Genomic DNA, 20,635 nt, shown 5'->3' with positions numbered 1-20,635 from the left:
TGAATTTTCTTTTGGATGATATCAACTGTATCTAATTCTGATTTATAAAATTAAAATGTCCTTAACTATATAAATTTTTAGATATATATATATATATATATATATATATATATATATATATATATATATATATATATATTTTGTTTTTTTAAATACGGATCAGAGAATAGAATTTGAGATTTCTCATGTTTATTCAGATGTATTTTTTGTTAGATTAAGTGTGTGAGTGTTTCATAGTATTATATATATATATATATATATATATATTTTATATTTGTATATGTACATATATAATTAATTCAACGTTAACACCCTGTTTGTGAAAGATTTAGTAAAAAAATTTCCTTCATTATACATGGAATGGGAATGAAAATGGAAAATTTTTATTATTTAAAAAGAAAAGAGAAAAAAAAAAAAAAGGTACGATACTGAGGATGGATTTATAATTTTATCTGATAAGGACTTTAAAAGTAATTGTTCTCTGAAAAAATTATTTATTTTTTATCGAAACTGAAAGAAAATGAACATGAAAGTTAATTTTCATTTTTTTTATTATTCTTCCTTTTCACATAAGGACAAAATATAAATTATTCTCTCGTCTATTTTGCGGAAAATTTTGAAATTTCTCACTTCTCATGATTATTATTTTTTTTAGTACACAGAATTATAAAAATATATGAATAATAAATCTCAATAATTGAGTAACACATTAATTATGTGATCAATTTTAGGAGTCAGAATGTTTTAAAGCTTAAATTTATTTATTATATAATTTATTACTTCTGTAATAAAAATAAAAAATAATTTTAAAAAATATTTTAATTATAATGGACCTCTATTAAATAAACAAAAAAACTCACAAAAATATTTTAGCCAGTACAAATACAATCAAATATATTTTTCCAGAAATATCAATTACATTTAGACTTTCCAGGAGTTCGGTGGGATTGCAATTTTCAACCGTTTTCTGTGTTTTTTTTTTTTAAGAAGAGACAAGGATTTGTTTGGCAGTAGCGAATCAAACCAAGAGTGGAATAATGAGCGACTCCAAAATAGAGAAATTTGTTTAGGAGAAGGAATAGTCTTATTATCTCTTTCTTACTGTCTAAGCATCCGTCAAAAAGCTCTACATTTTTTAATTCCTTATTATTGTTTATTGATTTATTCCAACTTTTAAATTCTGGATACAGCACAGCACCTCACTGGACTGCATGCACCGTCATCCTCTTTAACTTTCATCCATGTGGGCCTCCACATCTTCCTATTTGCCCTTTCATATATACATAAATATATAAAAAAAATTTAATCTTAATTATTAAAATATTAAAAATATTAAAAAATTTAAATTTTATTTTTTAGAGATTGAAGATTGATTTATTTAACTAAAAACCTTCCGCATTTAATTAAATATATTCATTGCTGAACTAAATCTATGTATTATTAGTAAATGCCAAATTGATAATAGTATTGATGTATTATAACATTTCATGACAAAAATCTTTTATTCATAATATTTCTCCATGAATACATTAAAATTTTTAGTCTCTCAAATAATTTACTAACATTTTATTGAATAATTTTTAGTTAATTTTAAAGTAAATAATATCATTCCATTTCAAAAAAGTAAATAATATTAATTGATAAGTTTTATTTAATTAAGTGAAATTAAATATACAAATTTAAAATAGTACACTCACAAAATTAATTTGATGATAAGTATATCTGAATAAATTTAAGAGATTTTAAATTTTAATCTAATTTTCATCTCAATTTTTTTAAAAAAAATCAAAAATAATTTTAATATTATTGAAATTAAAATTCATTTGTGATAAAATTATTTTTGAAATTAAAAAAATTACTGATAAAAAAATTATTAATTAATTTTTTAATTTTAAAAAATATATTAAATTTATTTATTTATTTATTAAGTATTAAAAAATTTAAAACTCTTTTAATATAAATGAATTAATTAATAAATTTTTTAAATATTTAAGAGATTAATTAATAAAATTTTTACGAAATTAAATAATAAAATATTTATTAATTAAAATTTAGTAGAAAATTAATACATATTTTTTAAAAAAATATTAAAAATATTTAATATATTTTTTAAAATTAAAAAATTTTTAATATTATAGAATGAAATAATAATTTTTTTTTTAGTGTAGAGCAGACATTGTATTTGCATGTTCAACCGACCAAACACTGTAGAAAGAAACAGCCATAACATACGACCGTTATAAATGGCGCGTTTCCATTTGCCACGTCAGCTTTACACGTTAAATCACACGTCTTCTGTTTCTCCGTTAGTTCCCTTAAACCCCTCCTTGCGAAGCAGAGGGGATTGGCGAAGATCTCATCCTTCGTCCCTGGTGAGATTTTTTTTTTTTTGGAATTAATTTATATAATTAAGAAATTAATTATTATTTCTTTTTTTAAAAAAATAATTTTTATTTTTAAATAATATATTAAAATTCTAAATTAAAAAAAAAAAAAGAAATGTTATAATAATATAAAAGCAGAGGGAACATAGAATAGTGGAAAAAAGGGAAAGAAAAGGACTTCAATCAGAGACAGAGACTCTCAGTCACAGAGACTCTCAGTCACAGAGCAAAACCCATTAAACTTGCAGTCTCTTCTTCTTCTTCTTCTTCTTCTTCCTCAAGTGATTCTCGTTCTCTTACTGTAAGTAACTATTTTCTAACTCTATTTGACTGCAATTATTAAGTTTCCATTATAGTGTGCGTTCTTTTTGTATATGGTAAGTGATCCATATGATACATTTACGATCTTATTGATATTCTCTTTTGGGTGCCTTCATTTTGATTGAGATTTTCTCCTTTTTATGTATTATTAAAATGGAAGTGAAAGTTAGATCTTTGGAACATTTTTTTTCTTTCTTGTATGGCGATGATCAATTAAAACAAGTCGTAGAATTGTGGTTTTGAGTGTTGGGTATTTGCAATTTTCTCTCTTCACATTGTGGATTTGGTAAGCTTTGGTTTTGTGTTTAAAAGTTTCTAACTTGGCCTTAGTTTGGATGTTAGGAAAGTGAAAGTAAATAGGGAGAAAGTAAATATCTAGAATAAACCAATCAAAAGGAGTGTTTTGTTTTCTTGAACTGTAGTACTTTGAGTCTTTGATTAGATTTTCTGTGTGAATTGTTGCTGTAGGTGAAAGAAGAAAGACAATGCTCACTAATAGATGGGTTCGAGAGGTGAGCCAACATGGAGCCCTTCATTTTCTGCTTTATGTCTGGTGATTGATTTTTACATTTTCCTTCATATTGTATGGATTGCTATATGAGTTAATCTTTTAAGTTTTCAGAATTTGTATCAGGAAGGTGCTGGCAATAGAAAAGATTCCCCCGGTGCAATTTTACATGAGAACCCTTTTGGTAATATGAAAAAGGGTGGACATGGATTTGTATTGCCTTCTCCAGCCAAATTTCGAAGTGGGCATTTGGCGTTTGATGCAATTCATGGGTCACGAAGCAGAACATTGAGTGGGAAAGGCAATGGGTCTGGTTCAGACATGGACATATCTTCGGACTCTGAGGATGAGGATTATGCAAGACGGTACTCACTGGAGTCATCTCCCCAAGATGACAAGATTCGCAATGTTGTGGCTAAGAATTATGACCCCAAAAAAACTCATTCCAATTTAAGTCTGTCTAGGGAGCCAGCTTGGCAGAAACAAGGAAATCCTGCTAAGAGAGTTGAAATTAGTTATGCTGAAGATGAACTTTTGGATTCTGCCACTAGCACTGAAAACTCATTCTTGAAACAAAAGAGCACTAGTGATGCTCGATCCCGTACAACATATGCGGCAGATGGTTTTTCTTCCAGTGTTACTTCAGGGGCAAAATATGATGCAACAGTTAAACAGGTTATCTCTTCATATTGCACCTTTTTCTTGATATAAAACGTTACTAGTTTAGTTATTATGGTGGATGGATTGTGTAACAGAGAAACACGTTTTGTTATGTACCTTATTTTATTTTCACGATGAAGTAAATATTATCATGCATGTGATGTGTGATTTTTGGAACTTTTATTCTGTTGGTTCAGCCTTCTTGAGCACTGTCATGTAAAAATGAAATTAGCTGGAATTAATGCAATCTTGCTCATACATAGTGTGGGATCCCAAGCTTGTGTGTGATTTGGGGTCAAGTCCCTATACATAAATAAGTCAGAGTGATAACTAGTCTTGACTTCATTTAGTCAATACTACAAAGCCGACTCATTTAGTCAATACTACAGAGGCGGCACAATAGAGATGGAATTACTTTTATATTTCACTTTTTTCATTCAGAATTGGTCTTCCAGTAACACACAAGATTTTGCACAAATTCTAAAGTCCTTGCTTTTTAGACGTAAGAATGTCTTATCATTATAGTGTATCTAATATAGAAAAACTGGTAATTTTTAAACCTATTAAACACCTTGCATTTAGTATACAAACTGAGGTGAGTTGGCAACATAGCCTTCAGGTGGTTTCAAATTTGCAACCTTAGAAATTAGCAACCTTTGTGATGTGATGATCTGTAGTTACCTTACATTCCCTTTACGTTGCTGCATTTTATCTTTAGTGGCTTGTAATGCCCATAGTTACCAAGTAATATTTATTAAGTCAGTAAGTAATTAAAAAGAAAACTAATAAATTTAGGTTTAATAATTACAGAATTTAAAAGCTATACTTAAAGCTGTAATCATTACCATTTCTTGGTAAAAGGATATCAGCAAAATTGGTCTATAGGAAACCATCTAATAATATGTAAATCAACCAGAAACATATCTTTGGGAGGCTTAACATGCTGATAGCAGGCAACAAGAAATTACTAATATGTGTGCAATTATTTATTTACCTTTTTTTTTTTACAATTTCCTTCCATCTTTGAATTGAATTTACATGCATCTAACCTAGTCCCTGTGGATTGGCTTGATGGCAACCTATAACTAAATTATCTGTCAAATTTGGTTATTTCTAAAGAAATGCAATGATGATAATATTAGAACATTTTTTGGTATAGACCCCATAAATATTAGCTGGATTGTGAAATAGTATGTTGCTTCTAAATTCATTCTCCAAGTCCTGTAAACATGATTATAAGACCGTATAATCTTCTGCTTTAGCCAGTGTTCTATTGATAATTTGTGTACTGTGCTACCAGCAGTTCTAAGTTGGATAAATGCTTGCAGGACTTCCGTGAACCAGCAATGGACAAAAAGCTTCTTTGTAAAGATATGCCCAGTGCACCTCCTATCAGTTCTACTGTAAACCTTGAAAACATGGTTGAGAAAATTTCATATTTTAGAGCTAATAGTGTACCTGATGTTGCAAATTTGAGTAGTAATGTAGCTACAGATAATCCAAAATCATCAATTTTTATTTATTCTAGCAATATTGCACTGAATGGAACTGAAAATGGGATTCCTGACCCATCTGAAAGGTTTGTTTGGACATTTTGCTTTCACGTATTGAGTTCATGTATCCTGGCAAGAACTTAAAAATATCTCTTCTGCATTACAGGACTGCAGCTGGCAAAGAAGTTAATGTGCCTATAAGCTCTTTACCTGCTCGCCTCCCCACATTTCATGCAAGGTAGTGGATATGCTATTTCTAGTCAGCAAAAGTTTGCCCCTCCCTAATGCAGGGAGTTCATTATTATTATTATTTCAGTTTGTTTTATATATTGATGTGTGATTGGAATCAGTGCACAAGGTCCTTGGTGTGCTGTGATTTCCTATGATGCTTGTGTTCGATTATGTCTTCACTCATGGGCCAAAGGTTGTGCTGAAGATGCTCCCTACTTTTTGAGGGATGAATGTGCTTCATTACGTAATTCATTTGGGTGAGTCTCTTTTTTTTCTCCTATGGTTTTTTTCTCTTTCTATACTGATTTTGTGATTTTAATTTGGTGGTTTTTGCTCTATTGTCGAATTCCTTTTTTTTTTCTTTTTTCTTTTTAACTTTTATGGTTGGCATATGAAGGTTTTGCAAGGTAACTGAAGAAACAAACTAAGAGTTAGAAAATGAGGCTTGAAAATAGTTGAGCTTATATTGGCTATACTCTTTGCTGATGTCACCCTTGAAATATTACATGTAATATTTTCACAGTCTCACTTCTTCACTCCTTAGACAATATTCCTATCATCAAAAGTGGAAGTTATGAATAGTTTTAACAAAGCTGCATAATGTAATTATATATTATTATTGAAATCTGCAAACTGCAGGTGTAGTTAATGGTAAAGAATTGGAAGTATTTTTATCTCATACAAATTTAAGCATAAAGTTATGGAAACTGTTTCATGAGAATTTCTACTTTGCATTTTATTTCAAATCCTGTTTTCTCATTGTCTGTTATTCCTCCTTAATAATATTATAGTTTACAGCAAGTATTGTTGCAATCAGAAGAGGAACTTATGTCAAAACGATCTCCAGAGTTGATAAGTGAGGGAGCTGCAGCTGCTCCAAAATCTAAGAGAACTTTTGGCAAAATGAGAGTGCAAGGTAATATCATGTTTTTCTTATAAATATATTTATTACTTTTTATTTTGTTTACATTTTGAAGGGCTTTGTGTTCTATTTGAACTTTTGCTCTTTGTGCAGTACGTAAAGTGAAAATGGGTTTAGACCCACCTGTTGGCTGCAGCTTTTCATCTCTAAATCCATCTACGATAAAACTTGAACCACTTCGGCGGCAGTTGTCAATTTTAAATTCAACTTTACATACTGGATGGTCAGCTGTGAGGAAAGTTCGTGTGACTCCTCAGATCCCTCCAAATGGTTCTATTTCACAACAAAGTTTGGCATATGTGCGTGCAAGCACTCAGTATATCAAACAGGTCTCTAGGCTTTTGAGACATGGGGTGACTACTTTGCGCAACAGCCCCTCTCCAGATGGAGTGGTGCAAGGTATGCAAGTCTTAGAATTATTTAGACCTTTGTACCAATTTATTGGGCTACTGGTAGTTATATAGTTTTCTTATATATCCTGCTTCATGCGGATTTTGATGAGTCAGTGAATTGTTGAATCCCACATCAGTATTGGTTTGGGAAAAAGGTAATATGCCCCTTATAAGGGCATTAGACATTTCTCCCCTTGAGCTAGCCAAATTTAATACGGTATTAAAGCCTCCCACCGATATTGGGCCTCTCATAAATATTTCATCTCCAATGTAATTGAATCTCACTTTAGTTTAGAACGGGGTAATGTGTCCTTATAAGAGTTTTAGACATTTTCCTTGAGTTAGCTTTTGAGTTAGGTCTGACCCAAATTTAATATGAATAAGGAACAGGCTTGAAACCTCAAAATTATGCATTAAAGGATAATTTAGAACCATGTTTCTGAATTGTCTTGCAGTGCTGATCTAGCGACATCCATAATATTGACGTTTTTAACATCTTTTAACTTTATTCACGTCTTTTATATATGTGTTTGTGTGTATGTATGTGTTCTATATATATATATATATAGGTTCTCCTGCAGAGTACTGATGCACATTTTAGTTATGGCAACTTTTGGTTAAACTATCCAATTGACAAAAGATGGAAATCTGAAATGTTAGCTGCAAATGAGGAGTTGAAATGTGTGATGGTGCAAAAAAATAAAACACTTGGGAATTTAAATAAATAATATTAATTCTAGGTTATTTATTGTGCCTTGGCTGGCAGGCATTTGACATATTTTGATTCTTGGTCACTATTCTCTCTGCCAGTTGTTGAGGCTCATTAAAGAAAAGGAAACAAAGGACCTATGAACTAATTGAACTTACGGTTTATTAATGAGTTGAACATGGCTTGTTGTCATCTTGTTTCTTTCAGACCTGTGGTTCACCCATTTTCATTTTGCTTTATGTAATTGTATTTGATGATTGTGGTGTTATCAGAGACGTATACTTGCATGTTAAGGTTGAAAAGCTCTTCTGAAGAGGATTCAGTTCGTGTCCAACCAGGATCTGGTGAAACTCATATGTTGTATGTCACGTCCTTTTCATATTCAAGTTGTTTATTCTCCTTGTTATTTCTTTGCCCATGAAAATTGTGTTATTGCAATGCAGCTTTCCAGATAATCATAATGATGATTTGATCATTGAAGTTCGAGATTCCAAAGGACAGCATTGTGGCCGTGTTCTTGCCCAAGTGGCTGCTATTGCTGATGACCCTGTAAGACAGCTAGATTATCAGTTTCTAAGTGTTAAAAAGTGAGATAGTGTGCTATAAGTTTTAAATAGTGATTCAATGCAGTGTGACAAGCTTCGTTGGTGGCCTATATACCAAGAGCCGGAGCATGAACTAACTGGCAGAATACAGTTGTACATTAACTATTCAACTACTCCAGATGAAAGTAATCATCCCAAGGTATATGTTCAATTTTGTTCTCTAATAATGATCAGGGTATTTAGCCTACTCTTATTAGTTTCTCTTCCAGTAGAAAGTGCACATGAAGTACTATTAAGAAAAGGTATATTACAATATAGTCCCAAAGATTAGACACAACCAACAACTTAGTTCCTGTATTTTCAAAATAAACAAATTAGTCCCTCGCTTTTTTTTTTCCATTAACAAAATATTCCAATTGACCATTAGTTAACAAATTAGTCCCCGTATTATCAAAATCAAACAAGTTGGTCCTTCAACTTTTTCAAATTTTATATTTAAATAGTTAATATATTTTATATTTTAAATAATTGTATGTATTATATTTATATTTAAAATATAATATATACATATGTCAGTTTAAAATAAATAAATTTTTTATTAAAATGTCTTTTGTGCGTATGTAATAAATTTTTAGGAATAATTGTGCTAAAATAGTATTCACATTTATAATTTATAGACCCATTATATATATGTGATGTGATAAAAACACATTTAGCTTTAGAATGGTCAACATATTATTTTTGTATCTTTCGTTATTTGTAGTTAAATTTTACAAATAAATACTAGATTGGCTATATTAATAAAATTTATACTATGATAATATTTTTATCATATTATGAAATTTATTATGTTTGGTTAAAGTTGAGCAATATGAGTAAATAAAATTTATTATATTATGTTATTTATTAATTTGATTAATTTTATCCATAAACTTTAATTATAAATTGGTAAAAAAGATACAAATTATTTAATCATTGTAATTTATATGTGGTTTATCATACTACACATATTTAATGGAGCTCCTAATTTAAATATGGATACATATAGTTTATCATAATTATTCATAATGATTTAGGAAACAGTGCACAGCGGACATTTTAATAAAAATTATATTTGTTGTATTCTTGAAATAATATGTGTATGTTAAAATATAATATATATAATTGTTTAAATGTAAAATTTGAAAAGTGAGGACTAGATTGTTGATTTCTTTAAAATGTCAACCATTAGGGACTTAATGGCTTCAATTGATAGCAGTAAACAAATAACAGAGGTTGTTTTGTTAACAGGATAAAAAGTGAAGGATTAACTTGTTTGATTTTGAAAAATATTAGGCCTCAGCTGTTGGTTGCGTCAAACTTCAAGGATTGTATTGTAATTTATCCATAAGAAAAGATGATCTATTTTATATCAATAATAATTTCTCCTTGTTTCCAGTGTGGTTGTGTTGCAGAAACTGTGGCATATGACTTTGTCCTGGAAGTTGCAATGAAAGTTCAACATTTCCGGCCAAGAAATTTATTGCTACATGGCCCATGGAAGTGGTTAGTGACTGAATTTGCAACTTACTATGGTGTATCAGATACATACACCAAACTAAGGTATTGGGATGAGGCATAATCTGTTGTTTCATAATGCATAATTTTGCCATAAAATTCCGGGTTTGAAACTCCTAATTTATCATTTGATTTTCTTATTGGTGCTTGGAGATACCTTTCCTATATCATGGATGTGGCTACTCCAACAAAAGACTGTCTTGACTTGGTATATGATCTGCTAGAACCTGTGATCATGAAGGGTAACAGAAAGAATGTTTTGAGCCATCAAGAGGTATGATTTAAGTGTAAGTTAGTTTCATTATCTATTTTCTTCATATACTGCACATTGTATTTGTTTGGTAATATCATCTTTTTATGCATCTGTACAAGGGATGAGAAATTTCTCAGAATGGGAGTTGTTAAAACACAGTAGTCAAGGTGTTTCACTTTCAACCTTTCTTCTTTAGCTATGAAAGGGGAGCAATTAGCTTAAACCTAATCCCCCACCCCAATCCACCCATCCTTGAGTGTCTTTTTTTAAACCAGTGTTTGTAAAACTGGAATGGTTATTGAATCAATCTGCTGGCTGCTTTACCAATCCAACTGATTCAACTATTTTTACTTGGTCAAAATAAGTTTAAAAATCAATTCTTTACTATGTTTTTTTTTTCTTTTTTTTTTTTTTGGGGGGGGGGGTTGGGTGGGGAGAGCCCCAAACCATTGAATGGTCCAGTTTTCAGTTTTGTTGGTCCAATAATCCTTCAACGATCTCAGCTTTGTGTTAGTTGGATAATCTGTTATCCATATATATGTATATACACACACTTAGCTCTATGACTTAGTTTCCATTGTGATTCTGTTTTTCTAATTCAACTGTTCCCTGTTTCGCAAATTTAACATTTGTATATGCTTTATTGTTACTTATGTTTCTTTCAAGTAAGAATGCCTAATTAAAGAATGATATTGTAATATGGAGGGTGGAAGTCGCATCCTTCAATGATCAGCATTTTTGTGGGAGAGAACTGTATTAATTTAGCAAAAGAAAAGAAACTAATGTCAGATTTGCTAATAAACCAGAATCGCATCCTTGGAGAGGTTGAAGATCAAATTCAAGAGATACTTGTTCTGGTTTTTGAAAACTACAAGTCACTGGATGAAAAAGCACCATCTGGTATGATGGATATTTTTGGTGCTGCCACTGGATTGGCAGCTCCTGCATTGGCACCTACTGTGAAACTATACGCTCTCTTACATGATGTATTAAGTTCTGAAGCACAGTTGAAGTTTTGCAGATATTTTCAGGTACTAAAAATTGACTTCATTTACTCTTACTATTTTCTTTGCCCCTTGTACTTCATATAGTGCTAATGACTCTGCAGGCTGCTGCCAAAAAAAGGTCAAGAAGACATATGGCCGAGACAGATGAATTTATAAGCAGCAATGAGGGCACACTGATGGATCCTTTGATGCTTTCAACTTCTTATCAAAAGATGAAACATCTTATTTTAAGTATGAGAAATGAAATATGGACCGACATTCAGATCCACAATCAGCATGTGCTCCCAAGGTAACCTGATATCAACAGACTGTTCTTTACTTGGATGTTGTAGGAAAAACAACAGATTTTTTTTTACATTTTCTTTCACGTGATAGTGAAATCAAGTAATTTAGTCAGCATATAAATCTAACTAAAATTCTGTTGTTACTAAACATGTTTTTCATCACTCATTGTTTACCATCCCAGTAATAACCACTTCTTTTCTTTAAAAAAAAAATCTGCAGTTTCATAGACCTTCCAAATGTGTGCGCATCCATATACAGTGTGGACCTTTCCAGTAGATTGCGCACATTTCTTGTTGCATGTCCTCCTCCTGGGCCCTCACCCCCTGTTGCTGAACTTGTTATTGCAACAGCAGACTTTCAAAAGGACCTTGCCTCTTGGAACATTAGGTATTATATTTATGGAACCATTCGTTTTTCATATAATTACTGTTAATATTTTAAACTTGATAGTGTTTATTGTTCCTTGTAATCCCATTCATCTATTTCCATTTACAGTCTTGTGAAAGGTGGAGTTGATGCAAAAGAGTTGTTCCATTCATATATAACCCTCTGGATTCAAGACAAACGTCTTACCTTGCTTGAGTTGTGCAAACTAGACAAGGTATAAATTTTTCAGCATGACCTTGTTACCATTCTTTATTAAGCCGATTAACAATACTGTTTTTAGATGTTATGCTATATGATATATTTTATGGATTTGTTAGCATTGTAATGATCACTATCATAGTTCTGTTTTTGGTGGACATTGATGCCTGTTGTCTTTTTGCTTTATTACGGGCAGGATCCAAATGGCTGAAAGCATATTTTAACACCTAATCTTTAATGGCACCCTGACTTCTGAAAGCCTCTCACACCTTAACATTTATAATGTAGAGTTAATTGAACCTTGCTATCCTAGTCAAGATCAAAGTTGATGGACAGATTGGATTGTTTGAGGGTGCGATTAGGCCTTTTTGGTAAGGGGCAAAGATTAATTTATGTACTCGGCCTTCTTAAATGTATTAAATTATAAATGTTCAGCATAAGCTTATGATTATTTAATGTTGAGGGTGCCATTAGATTGTTTTATTAAAGGTTAGGGGTTAATATACATTCAACCATAACCAAATGATTGAGTTCCTGCTTACAAATTCAAAATTGTGTGCTTATATAGGTCTTTTGGTGTATCCAGTCTTTGCATGTTAGCAATCTAGCAGATTCTTTTCTTTACATAGACATGATTTTTTTTTTCTTTTTCACCATGGAAATAGTAGGAGTCTTATGCATCTTTGCAGCATCAGAGATTGACCTGCTTTCCTCCTCTATTTTTAAATCCAAGTTAGACGTTATTTACGTCTTTCTAGTAAATATACTTAAAGATGTGCAAAATAATAAATCTAGTGACAATTTGCAACTCTTGATGAATTTAAAATTTTTTCTTTATTTTTCAAAATGTTATCTGCTCTCCCTATTGCAGTTGACTGAAATTTCCAAACAAAATATTAAGTTCACTGGTGATTGATCTTGTAACCTTCATTTGAAGAGAAACTTAAAATGAGATATATAGAAAGATATTTAATGTCCTTCAAATGCACATTGTACCACCGCCATTGATGACTGAGGTAGTCTCAGTGGTGATAACTGTTGCTATGACATGTGGAGAACAATTCTTGACGGGGAATGAAGAACAGAGAAGGAAAAATGAAGAAGAGAATGATTTCTGATCAATGATATACCCTGCATAATGAGAAAGCAATTGTCAAGGGATTTTTTTTTTCTTTTCAATTATGTGGAAGGATTACTAACTTAACATGTCCATAGATTGAGTATGTTTGGTGGACTCATGCATACATAGGTATATGTTCAGTGATATTATATCATGAAGGTTCCATTTTATGAGTTGAATGGATTTCCTTTTCTTTCTTTTTTTAATTGAACATTCTATTGCAAATTGATTTCCTTCAGGTAAAGTGCTCTGGTGTCAAAACACAACATTCAACCAATCCTTTTGTGGACGAGATGTATGAGCGACTGAAGGACACACTCAATGAATATGAAGTAATAATTTCCCGTTGGCCAGAGTATATTGTCATCTTGGAGAAAGTATGTCCCTTTTTTCCTTGATCCAGTAATGTTTTATTAATTTTTTATTATGGCTTATTTATTAATTACTGACTGAATAACATCTGTTCCCATCAAAAAGGCCATTGCAGATGTTGAGAAGGCAATTATTGAATCTTTAGATAAGCAGTATGCTGATTTCTTATCACCATTGAAGGATAGCCTGGCACCAAAGATCTTTGGCCTCAAATATGTTCAGAAGTTTGCTAAACGGACAGGGGAACTTTATATTGTCCCTGATGAGGTAAGCATCTATTCTCAATCACAGGTTGTCTGAGAAGAGTTGTATGTTTGCTATTCTAATCATTAAAAATTCTTTAATTATACTTCAGTTGGGTGTTCTTCTAAATTCCATGAAAAGAATGCTGGATGTGCTGCGGCCCAAGATAGAAAACCAGATGAAGTCATGGAGTTCTTACACTCCTGATGGTGTAGATACAGTCACAGGAGAATGTCTTAGTGAAATTACAGTGTCGCTCAGATCCAAGTTCAGAAGTTACCTTCAAGCAATTTTGGAAAAACTTATAGAGAATGTGGGTATTATACATTAATGTTTGTGTTTTTTTTTTTTTCTGCGCGTTAAATTGTGCCTGAGATAGTGTTCATTCAGTTTTAATAATGTTCTGTTTCATAATTTTATACAGACAAAGATGCAAAGTGCAACCAAACTGAAGATCATAATCCAGGATTCGAAGGAAACTATGGCAGAGTCAGATCTGAGAAATAGAATGCAGCCTTTGAAAGATCTTGTCATAAAGACAATAAATCATCTACATTCTGTTGTTGAACCTCATGTGTTCATAGCCATTTGCCGAGGTTTTTGGGATCGCATGGGACAGGTACTAGGATTATGAATATTTTGATTATTTAAAAAAACAAAAGAGTTCCTCCGCCTTACTGTTTTCATTGTTAACTATCATTATTTCAACCAGGAGATACTGCGGTTTCTGCAAAATAGGGGTGAGAACAATTCCTGGTACAAAGGCTCGCGAATCGCTGTTTCTGTAAGTCATGCTGCAGCTATTGTTCTTACAAAAAATTGCTTCCTATAATCTATGTTTCATTTTAAAGACAGTGAAAAGTTTACCTGTGTTAATGCCATTGAAATTCCAGATCTTGGATGACATATTTGCATCAGAAATGCAGCAATTGCTTGGAAATTCACTGCAAGAAAAAGACTTGGAGCCACCAAGATCTATAATGGAAGCTCGTTCAGTGCTTTGTAAAGATGCTGTAAACCACTCGGACAACAACTATTATTATTAAGATTTTTGTCTTGCTCCCCTGTACATACACCAGATCACATCATTGTTTTGGCTCAACAATTTTGCGCTGAGCAAGGAAAAGTTGAAAAGACATCACCTTCCCACAGCAATACACAATACAGTATTGGATTCTCATCATCTGGTAAATTTTCATTTGCCCCAATGAATGCAAAATTTTTGGAGCTCCATTTCTGAATTACAATTCAGATTATATGTGAAATATCTTTTTTTTTTTTATCGAATCCGAAATTGGACCTGCCATCGTTAATATTAATAATATCTGAATTTATTTTAAACACGATTAAATTTTATTTTTAAATTCAATTTAATTTTATATATTTTAATTAATAATTTGTATAAACACATTTTTATCAATAATTGTCATTTTAAAAATTAATATTTTTAAATTAAATAAAAAATAAAAAATTATAAATATTATTATAAAATATATCTTTTGTTAGATAATTAGTACTCTAACTAATATATTTAAAAATATTATTTTTCTCAACTTATGATTGGTTTGGCTATGATATTTTTGAAAAAAAAATGCATAATTATTAATATGGTAAAGTATAGAATAAGATTCTAAAAGAGATTAGCAATTCATTCATGTACCTAGACAAATCAAATCATCAACATCTCATCTGACAGTCCAAAAATTTGTGCTTACATTTCCATCATATGTACCATCAATAAAATGCTGGTATATATCAATTCAATTCTCTTTCCCACGGCCACAAGAAATCAACTACTTGACACAATAAGCTAGAATTTAAAAGGTTTTGATAATTTTATTTGAATTTAAATTTCAAATGAGTGTGTTCTAATAGTTGACGTGGCATGTCATGTGTATTCAATAAAAATACACGTCATATAATAAAAATAATTAAAAATAGTGTATAATTAATTGGTTCAATTTCAATCAAATCAAACTGAAAAAATACTTATTTTGAGATCACATTACAACTTAATTTCTACTTACAATCAAAGCATCAATGAATTTGAAAAATAATGCAAGCATCAATGAATTTATTTAAATGAATTGTACTATCTTTTCCGATAAAATACTACATGATAATTCAGTTGGGTATCTTAATTCCTTCTCTATAATTTATTTTTTTGGCTGAAAATAACAAATTATTTTTTTTTAAAAAAAAAAACCCAATTTGAGAATTTCCAAAACCCAACCTTCAAAAAACTCGATCCGATATAAAAAGTTCAATTTTCGTCGACATCAGAAATCTTTGAGCAGCTTCCTGACCTGCTCCAATGTCACAAACAGCACGATCGTGAAAGGGCCTTGTCTTGAAATCGTTGGTATAAATCCCTTGTAAAGCGCCATCGGCCCCTCCGCCTTCACCGTCTTTATCGCGCAATCCAACGCCCCTGCATACGGTGGCGCTTCCCCTGCTTCCACCTTCATGTTCATCACCCTTGTCTTTATCACGTCCACTGGGTTCGATGCTACCGCTGCCACAAACCCAGCAGCGAAACTCGCTGTCACGTGGGTTCCAAGCCCATCGCTCATCAATCTTTTTTCCAGGATTGTTTCCTTGAATTGATCGTATGATGCTAGCTGCGATGCTGTCACCAGCATGGCCCGGTTCACCGTCAGCGATGACCCACGCCAAAGGCTTGTAATGCCTTCTTGCTTTGCCATGCGCGTGATTGCATCGACAACGCTCTTGTAGTTCCGGCGCTGAGCTGGTGGAAGACGCCCGTCCGCCTGCATGCGGACCATCGCTACATCTGCTGGATTTCCAACGGCTGCACCGATACCACCTGCTATAAGCCCGGCAACAATCTTGCTGGTTAAAGGCATGGTTTTGGTGTTAGGATCAGTCCATTTCTGTTTCAAGATATCGTAGAGCCCCATCCGGGTAGTGGAGTAGAGGGTCTGCCGGAGGACGGTGGCGGAAACACCTGAAAAAAGCGCAGCCACACCTTCTTGCTGGACGATACGGACACCTACAGTGATGGGACCAACACGAGGTACTGGAGTGGGGAATGGTTGTTGAGGCACATGAAGGGTGGTTCCAGGAGTGGTGGTGTGGAAGGCAAGAGCCGGCCGGAGACTCTGTGCGGCGGCAGGATTTGGTGCGTGTGTTTCCCCTTGGAGTTGCATACGCACCTTAATAAGGTCCAGAGGGTGGGTGGAGCACCCAGCAATAATTGAAGCTATGCCTCCTTCAACAAAACCTTTCAAACCCATTTTTCAAAAGCTTAACAAGAATCAAAACAACAATCTCAGTTGGTTAATAAACTAAAGAATTGGCAAAAATCAGGGCTTTTGTTATCTTTTCCGGGAAAAGAAAGGAAGAAAGAAAAGAAAAGATGAGAGAAAGAAAGATGGGATTGTTTAAAGAGAAAAGGAGGACCAGTTGGAGTTGGGGTTCATCTCACTGGAAACCAGGAGATGGGAATGGAGACCGAAGGCTACAGAGGAGAAGTGAGGAATGTTAGGTCTCTGAGACATATGCTATAGGAAACAAGAAAGAGAAATGAATGATTGTTGGGTTGAAGAAGGAATGCGGAGAAGGGAATTTATAGTAGGCGGTGCGCGTTGAAGGGAAAGGTGGTGGAAAGCAGACTCTTGCGCTTACGCGCAAATCGTGAAAAATTGGGATTTTTTTGCCATTCGCCAATTGCCAACCATTTTCTTATGTTTCTTTTCTTTTAATTTGGTAATTTCTAATATAAGCTTGACATGTGAACGAAGTTAATATCTCCTCCGATTTAACTTTTCAATGGTAAATTGGCGAATTGGAGAAAAAAACTTCCACTTTTCACATGAAAATTTGACATAAAATATTTTTTATAAAAAATTTTCAAAAATATTTTTTATATTTTCTATATATATATATATATATTATATTTTTTAAAACTTGGTCTAGAGAGATAGATGGTTCTTTAGACTTTTGAAGTCCTTTTGTGCTGCGGTGGCTTATGGCTGGCACATGCCAAAACGGGCCAACCCGAAGTCGTCCTTTCTTTCCTAGTCTAATCCTCTTTCCCTGTTGTTGATTTGGATTACAGATCCTAACCGTCTCTTTTAATTTATTTTACTTGTCTCCCATTTATTTGTAGAAAATATTACTTTTCACAATATTTTCTAACGGAATATCTTATTATTTATTGTTTTATTATAATTTAAAAATAAAAATATTAATAAATTTATACACAATTACTTTTTTTACTAGGAAAATTTTTTCTACTTATCAATTTTTTTAAATACTCAAACATAAAAAAATTCAGAAACAAATGGAATTTTAGTATGTTAATATAATTATTTTTTTTATCAAAGACAAAAGATAGAAATTGAAGTGTTAAATCCGTGATCTCCTAAAAGTTAATTATATCCACATATTGTGGAGTAAACATGTGAGTGTATAATTGATAGGTTATTTAATATTATGTAATCAATTTTTAAAGTAAATTCTTAATAAAATATGCACGGATAGAAAATATAAAATTATTGATAATTTGATATTTTGAAAGAGGTGAAATTTTTCATATGAATGAGTGAATTTTAATATGAATATTTTACGTTATCTTCTTTTATTTCCTTTTATTCCCTATTGACGCATAACCATAACTCTATATTATAGTGTTATCTGTCGTTATCATATAAAGGTGTATAAATGGGTGTACCTATCTTTTCATCATCGCCAGTCGGCTATTTAATTTTGTTTCGGTATTTGTACTAATAAGATCGAGGCATAATTGAATCTGCTCTCCTACTCTCCATCACGTTATATAAATTGAGTCCCTCTTTGATGAGTCTGTTCAGCTCGATCGGCCCGATTATAAACTGGATTGCGCGCTAATTGATCAGTTTACATAATGGCCTCTGATGGATTTCAGTTATGACTCTCCTCTAACGACTTGACTACGACTTGAACGTTATCGACTCAGCGGCCATTAATTATAAAAAAGATATATATATATTTTTTAAAAAAATTATAAAATATTTAATTTAGCTTCATTTTATATTTTAATCAAAAATTTATAATTTCAAAAATGATGTCATGACCATTGGGTTAATTTCTTTTTAATTAACTACGATAGAGTTTTATTTTGAGTGCAAGAAATGAAAACGTTTATTGATCCAAAATGAAAAGAAAACGTTGAATATATTATTTGGCTTTTAATTTAAAATTTTATTTATATTTTGATTTTTCATAATTAATATTTCCTGCCTGAATTTTATAGAAATTGCTGACTTTTTTTCTGATTTTTTATTATTTTGATCACTTTAATTATTATATTTAATAGTTAACTAATTATAATTTTTAAATAGAAATATGGGATCGAATTTAAATTTTTTAAGTGAGTAATATAATTTTATTTATTAAATTAAATTAAATAATTATAGTTTTAATAAAGATTCACGTGTTAAATATTATTTATGTAAATGTCAATCAATTTTTATATAAAAATAAAATTAACTAATATATATTTAATTAAAAGAAAAATATAGTCAATAGCAATCAACAATCCAACACGGAAGAGGTTAAAGGGTTGTAAAGGTTTTATTTAATAATATTATAATTAGTGAATAACTATTTAAATAATAATTAATTAAAAATTATAAAAAATATTTTTTTATAAAATATTTCATCAATCGCTTGTTTAAATTAAAAATATTAAATATTATTTTAAAAATAATTATCGTACAGAATTTAAATTTTAAAATTAAAAATTCTTCTAGAAGCTAAAAAAACCGAAATAGTCAAAACGGGAGGGAATAGCCTTCTTGCGTCCTGAATTTTTTTTAATAATTTAGCCTTCTTATTAAAAAATACGAATTATTATAAAAAGAAATTAAATCCATTGATTTAATTTTATAAATTAAAATTATTATTTATGTCTGCTTTAGCATCTTCCTTTTTCTTGTTCAATGTGACCAATGCTTTGCATCATCCACAACCCAAGAATATATTCAATTTTTATCAAATTGACCCAATTCAAATTTCTAAAAGAAAAAAAATTAAATCATTTTTATATTATTCCGTCTTGCATAAATATTAGTAATTTCTCTTTAATATAGCTAAAGAGGAAAATTCATATGAGAATATTCTAAACATTATTGCAAATTTATTATTTATTATTATTATTAGAAGCCCAGATGATCTTCTAGTCAATAATTTCAACGGTCAACACCACCAAATTTTCAGAACTTTTTTCCTCAAATTTTATTACAATTTTTTATATTGTTCACATTACAGTTTTTTTAAAGTAAACGCACAATAAATTTAAATTGATTAACGGTAAATTTAATAAAATAATTATTTTATTAATAAAATAAAATTTTAATTAAATTATTCAGTATTAAAAAAAATTAAATTGTCAATTTTATTAAATTTTATGGAGTATATTGGAAATTATTTTAAAAAATAAACTAAAGTGATGTGATAATTACATATTGAAAGAGGTAATTTAGTAAATTAAAAAATAATGAGTTGATGCGGAATGAGTAAAGGGTCACCATTAATTAGCTTTTTGAGGAAGCCATTGGGCGTAAAGGTTGGTGGAGAAAAAACAGCCAATTCCAATTAAAAGGGGAACCGTCCATTCGTTGGAGCCAAATGCTAGTGTTGACTGACTCCGATTCCCACATTCACTTGCAGTTTCTGCCGTCCACGTGTCATGGAATGTAACGTCGTGCCGCCAATTCCGTTGAGCGACTGAGTCACGGTGGACCGAGTTAAGGTCAATCGTGTGTTGTTTCATGGGCCCACTCACCGCTGGTGGAAAATTCTAAATTGGACCCATAGAGCAAATAAGCACAAATATAAAAAATCAAAAAGATTTCGTCGCCTGAGAGATTCGAACTCTCGCGGGGAAACCCCATGTACTTAGCAGGCACACGCCTTAACCACTCGGCCAAAGCGACTGGATGTAACAGGATTAAAGAAATTAATATATAAATAAAATCAAAATTAAATCCAAATACGAGAATTATTGAAAAAAAATGGAAAGGCATCATGATGATAATAATAA

General features: G+C 31.4%; 2 protein-coding genes and 1 non-coding gene across 3 annotated transcripts; 1 reads left to right on the top strand and 2 right to left on the bottom strand.

Moving 5' to 3' along the window:
- Positions 1-2,527: 2,527 nt before the first annotated feature.
- On the top strand, positions 2,528-14,770 carry LOC110628928. Its single transcript, XM_021775766.2, has 23 exons — positions 2,528-2,685; positions 3,174-3,258; positions 3,340-3,888; positions 5,202-5,452; positions 5,533-5,604; positions 5,717-5,854; positions 6,389-6,513; positions 6,613-6,918; positions 7,893-7,980; positions 8,064-8,169; positions 8,251-8,364; positions 9,604-9,767; positions 9,876-9,996; positions 10,782-11,006; positions 11,084-11,271; positions 11,487-11,654; positions 11,763-11,868; positions 13,212-13,349; positions 13,450-13,611; positions 13,700-13,900; positions 14,012-14,206; positions 14,300-14,371; positions 14,481-14,770. Exons 2-23 carry the CDS (start codon positions 3,205-3,207, stop codon positions 14,631-14,633), a joined length of 3,696 nt encoding a protein of 1,231 aa, XP_021631458.1. The 5' UTR covers positions 2,528-2,685; positions 3,174-3,204; the 3' UTR covers positions 14,634-14,770.
- Positions 14,771-15,768: 998 nt separating this feature from the next.
- Positions 15,769-17,168, bottom strand: LOC110628692 (mitochondrial uncoupling protein 5). Its single transcript, XM_021775486.2, has one exon. It carries the CDS (start codon positions 16,842-16,844, stop codon positions 15,867-15,869), a length of 978 nt encoding a protein of 325 aa, XP_021631178.1. The 5' UTR covers positions 16,845-17,168; the 3' UTR covers positions 15,769-15,866.
- Positions 17,169-20,446: 3,278 nt separating this feature from the next.
- On the bottom strand, positions 20,447-20,528 carry TRNAS-GCU. The gene has a single exon. It is a non-coding gene; the product is annotated as a tRNA-Ser (tRNA).
- Positions 20,529-20,635: the final 107 nt, after the last annotated feature.

The sequence above is a fragment of the Manihot esculenta genome, chromosome 12 (assembly GCF_001659605.2).
Source record: "Manihot esculenta cultivar AM560-2 chromosome 12, M.esculenta_v8, whole genome shotgun sequence".
Taxonomy (NCBI): Eukaryota; Viridiplantae; Streptophyta; class Magnoliopsida; order Malpighiales; family Euphorbiaceae; genus Manihot; species Manihot esculenta.
Note: the sequence above shows the minus strand (reverse complement) of the source record. Positions and strands in the feature narration are given on the sequence as shown.

Excerpts from the sequence above, each read along its gene's own strand:
- LOC110628928 (XM_021775766.2), top strand. The coding sequence starts at position 3,205 with ATGGGTTCGAGAGGTGAGCCAACATGGAGCCCTTCATTTTCTGCTTTA. Across the intron at positions 5,453-5,532 it reads ATTCCTGACCCATCTGAAAG|GACTGCAGCTGGCAAAGAAG; the intron begins GTTTGTTTGGAC and ends TCTGCATTACAG. Across the intron at positions 8,170-8,250 it reads CTGCTATTGCTGATGACCCT|TGTGACAAGCTTCGTTGGTG; the intron begins GTAAGACAGCTA and ends GATTCAATGCAG.
- LOC110628692 (XM_021775486.2), bottom strand. The coding sequence starts at position 16,844 with ATGGGTTTGAAAGGTTTTGTTGAAGGAGGCATAGCTTCAATTATTGCT.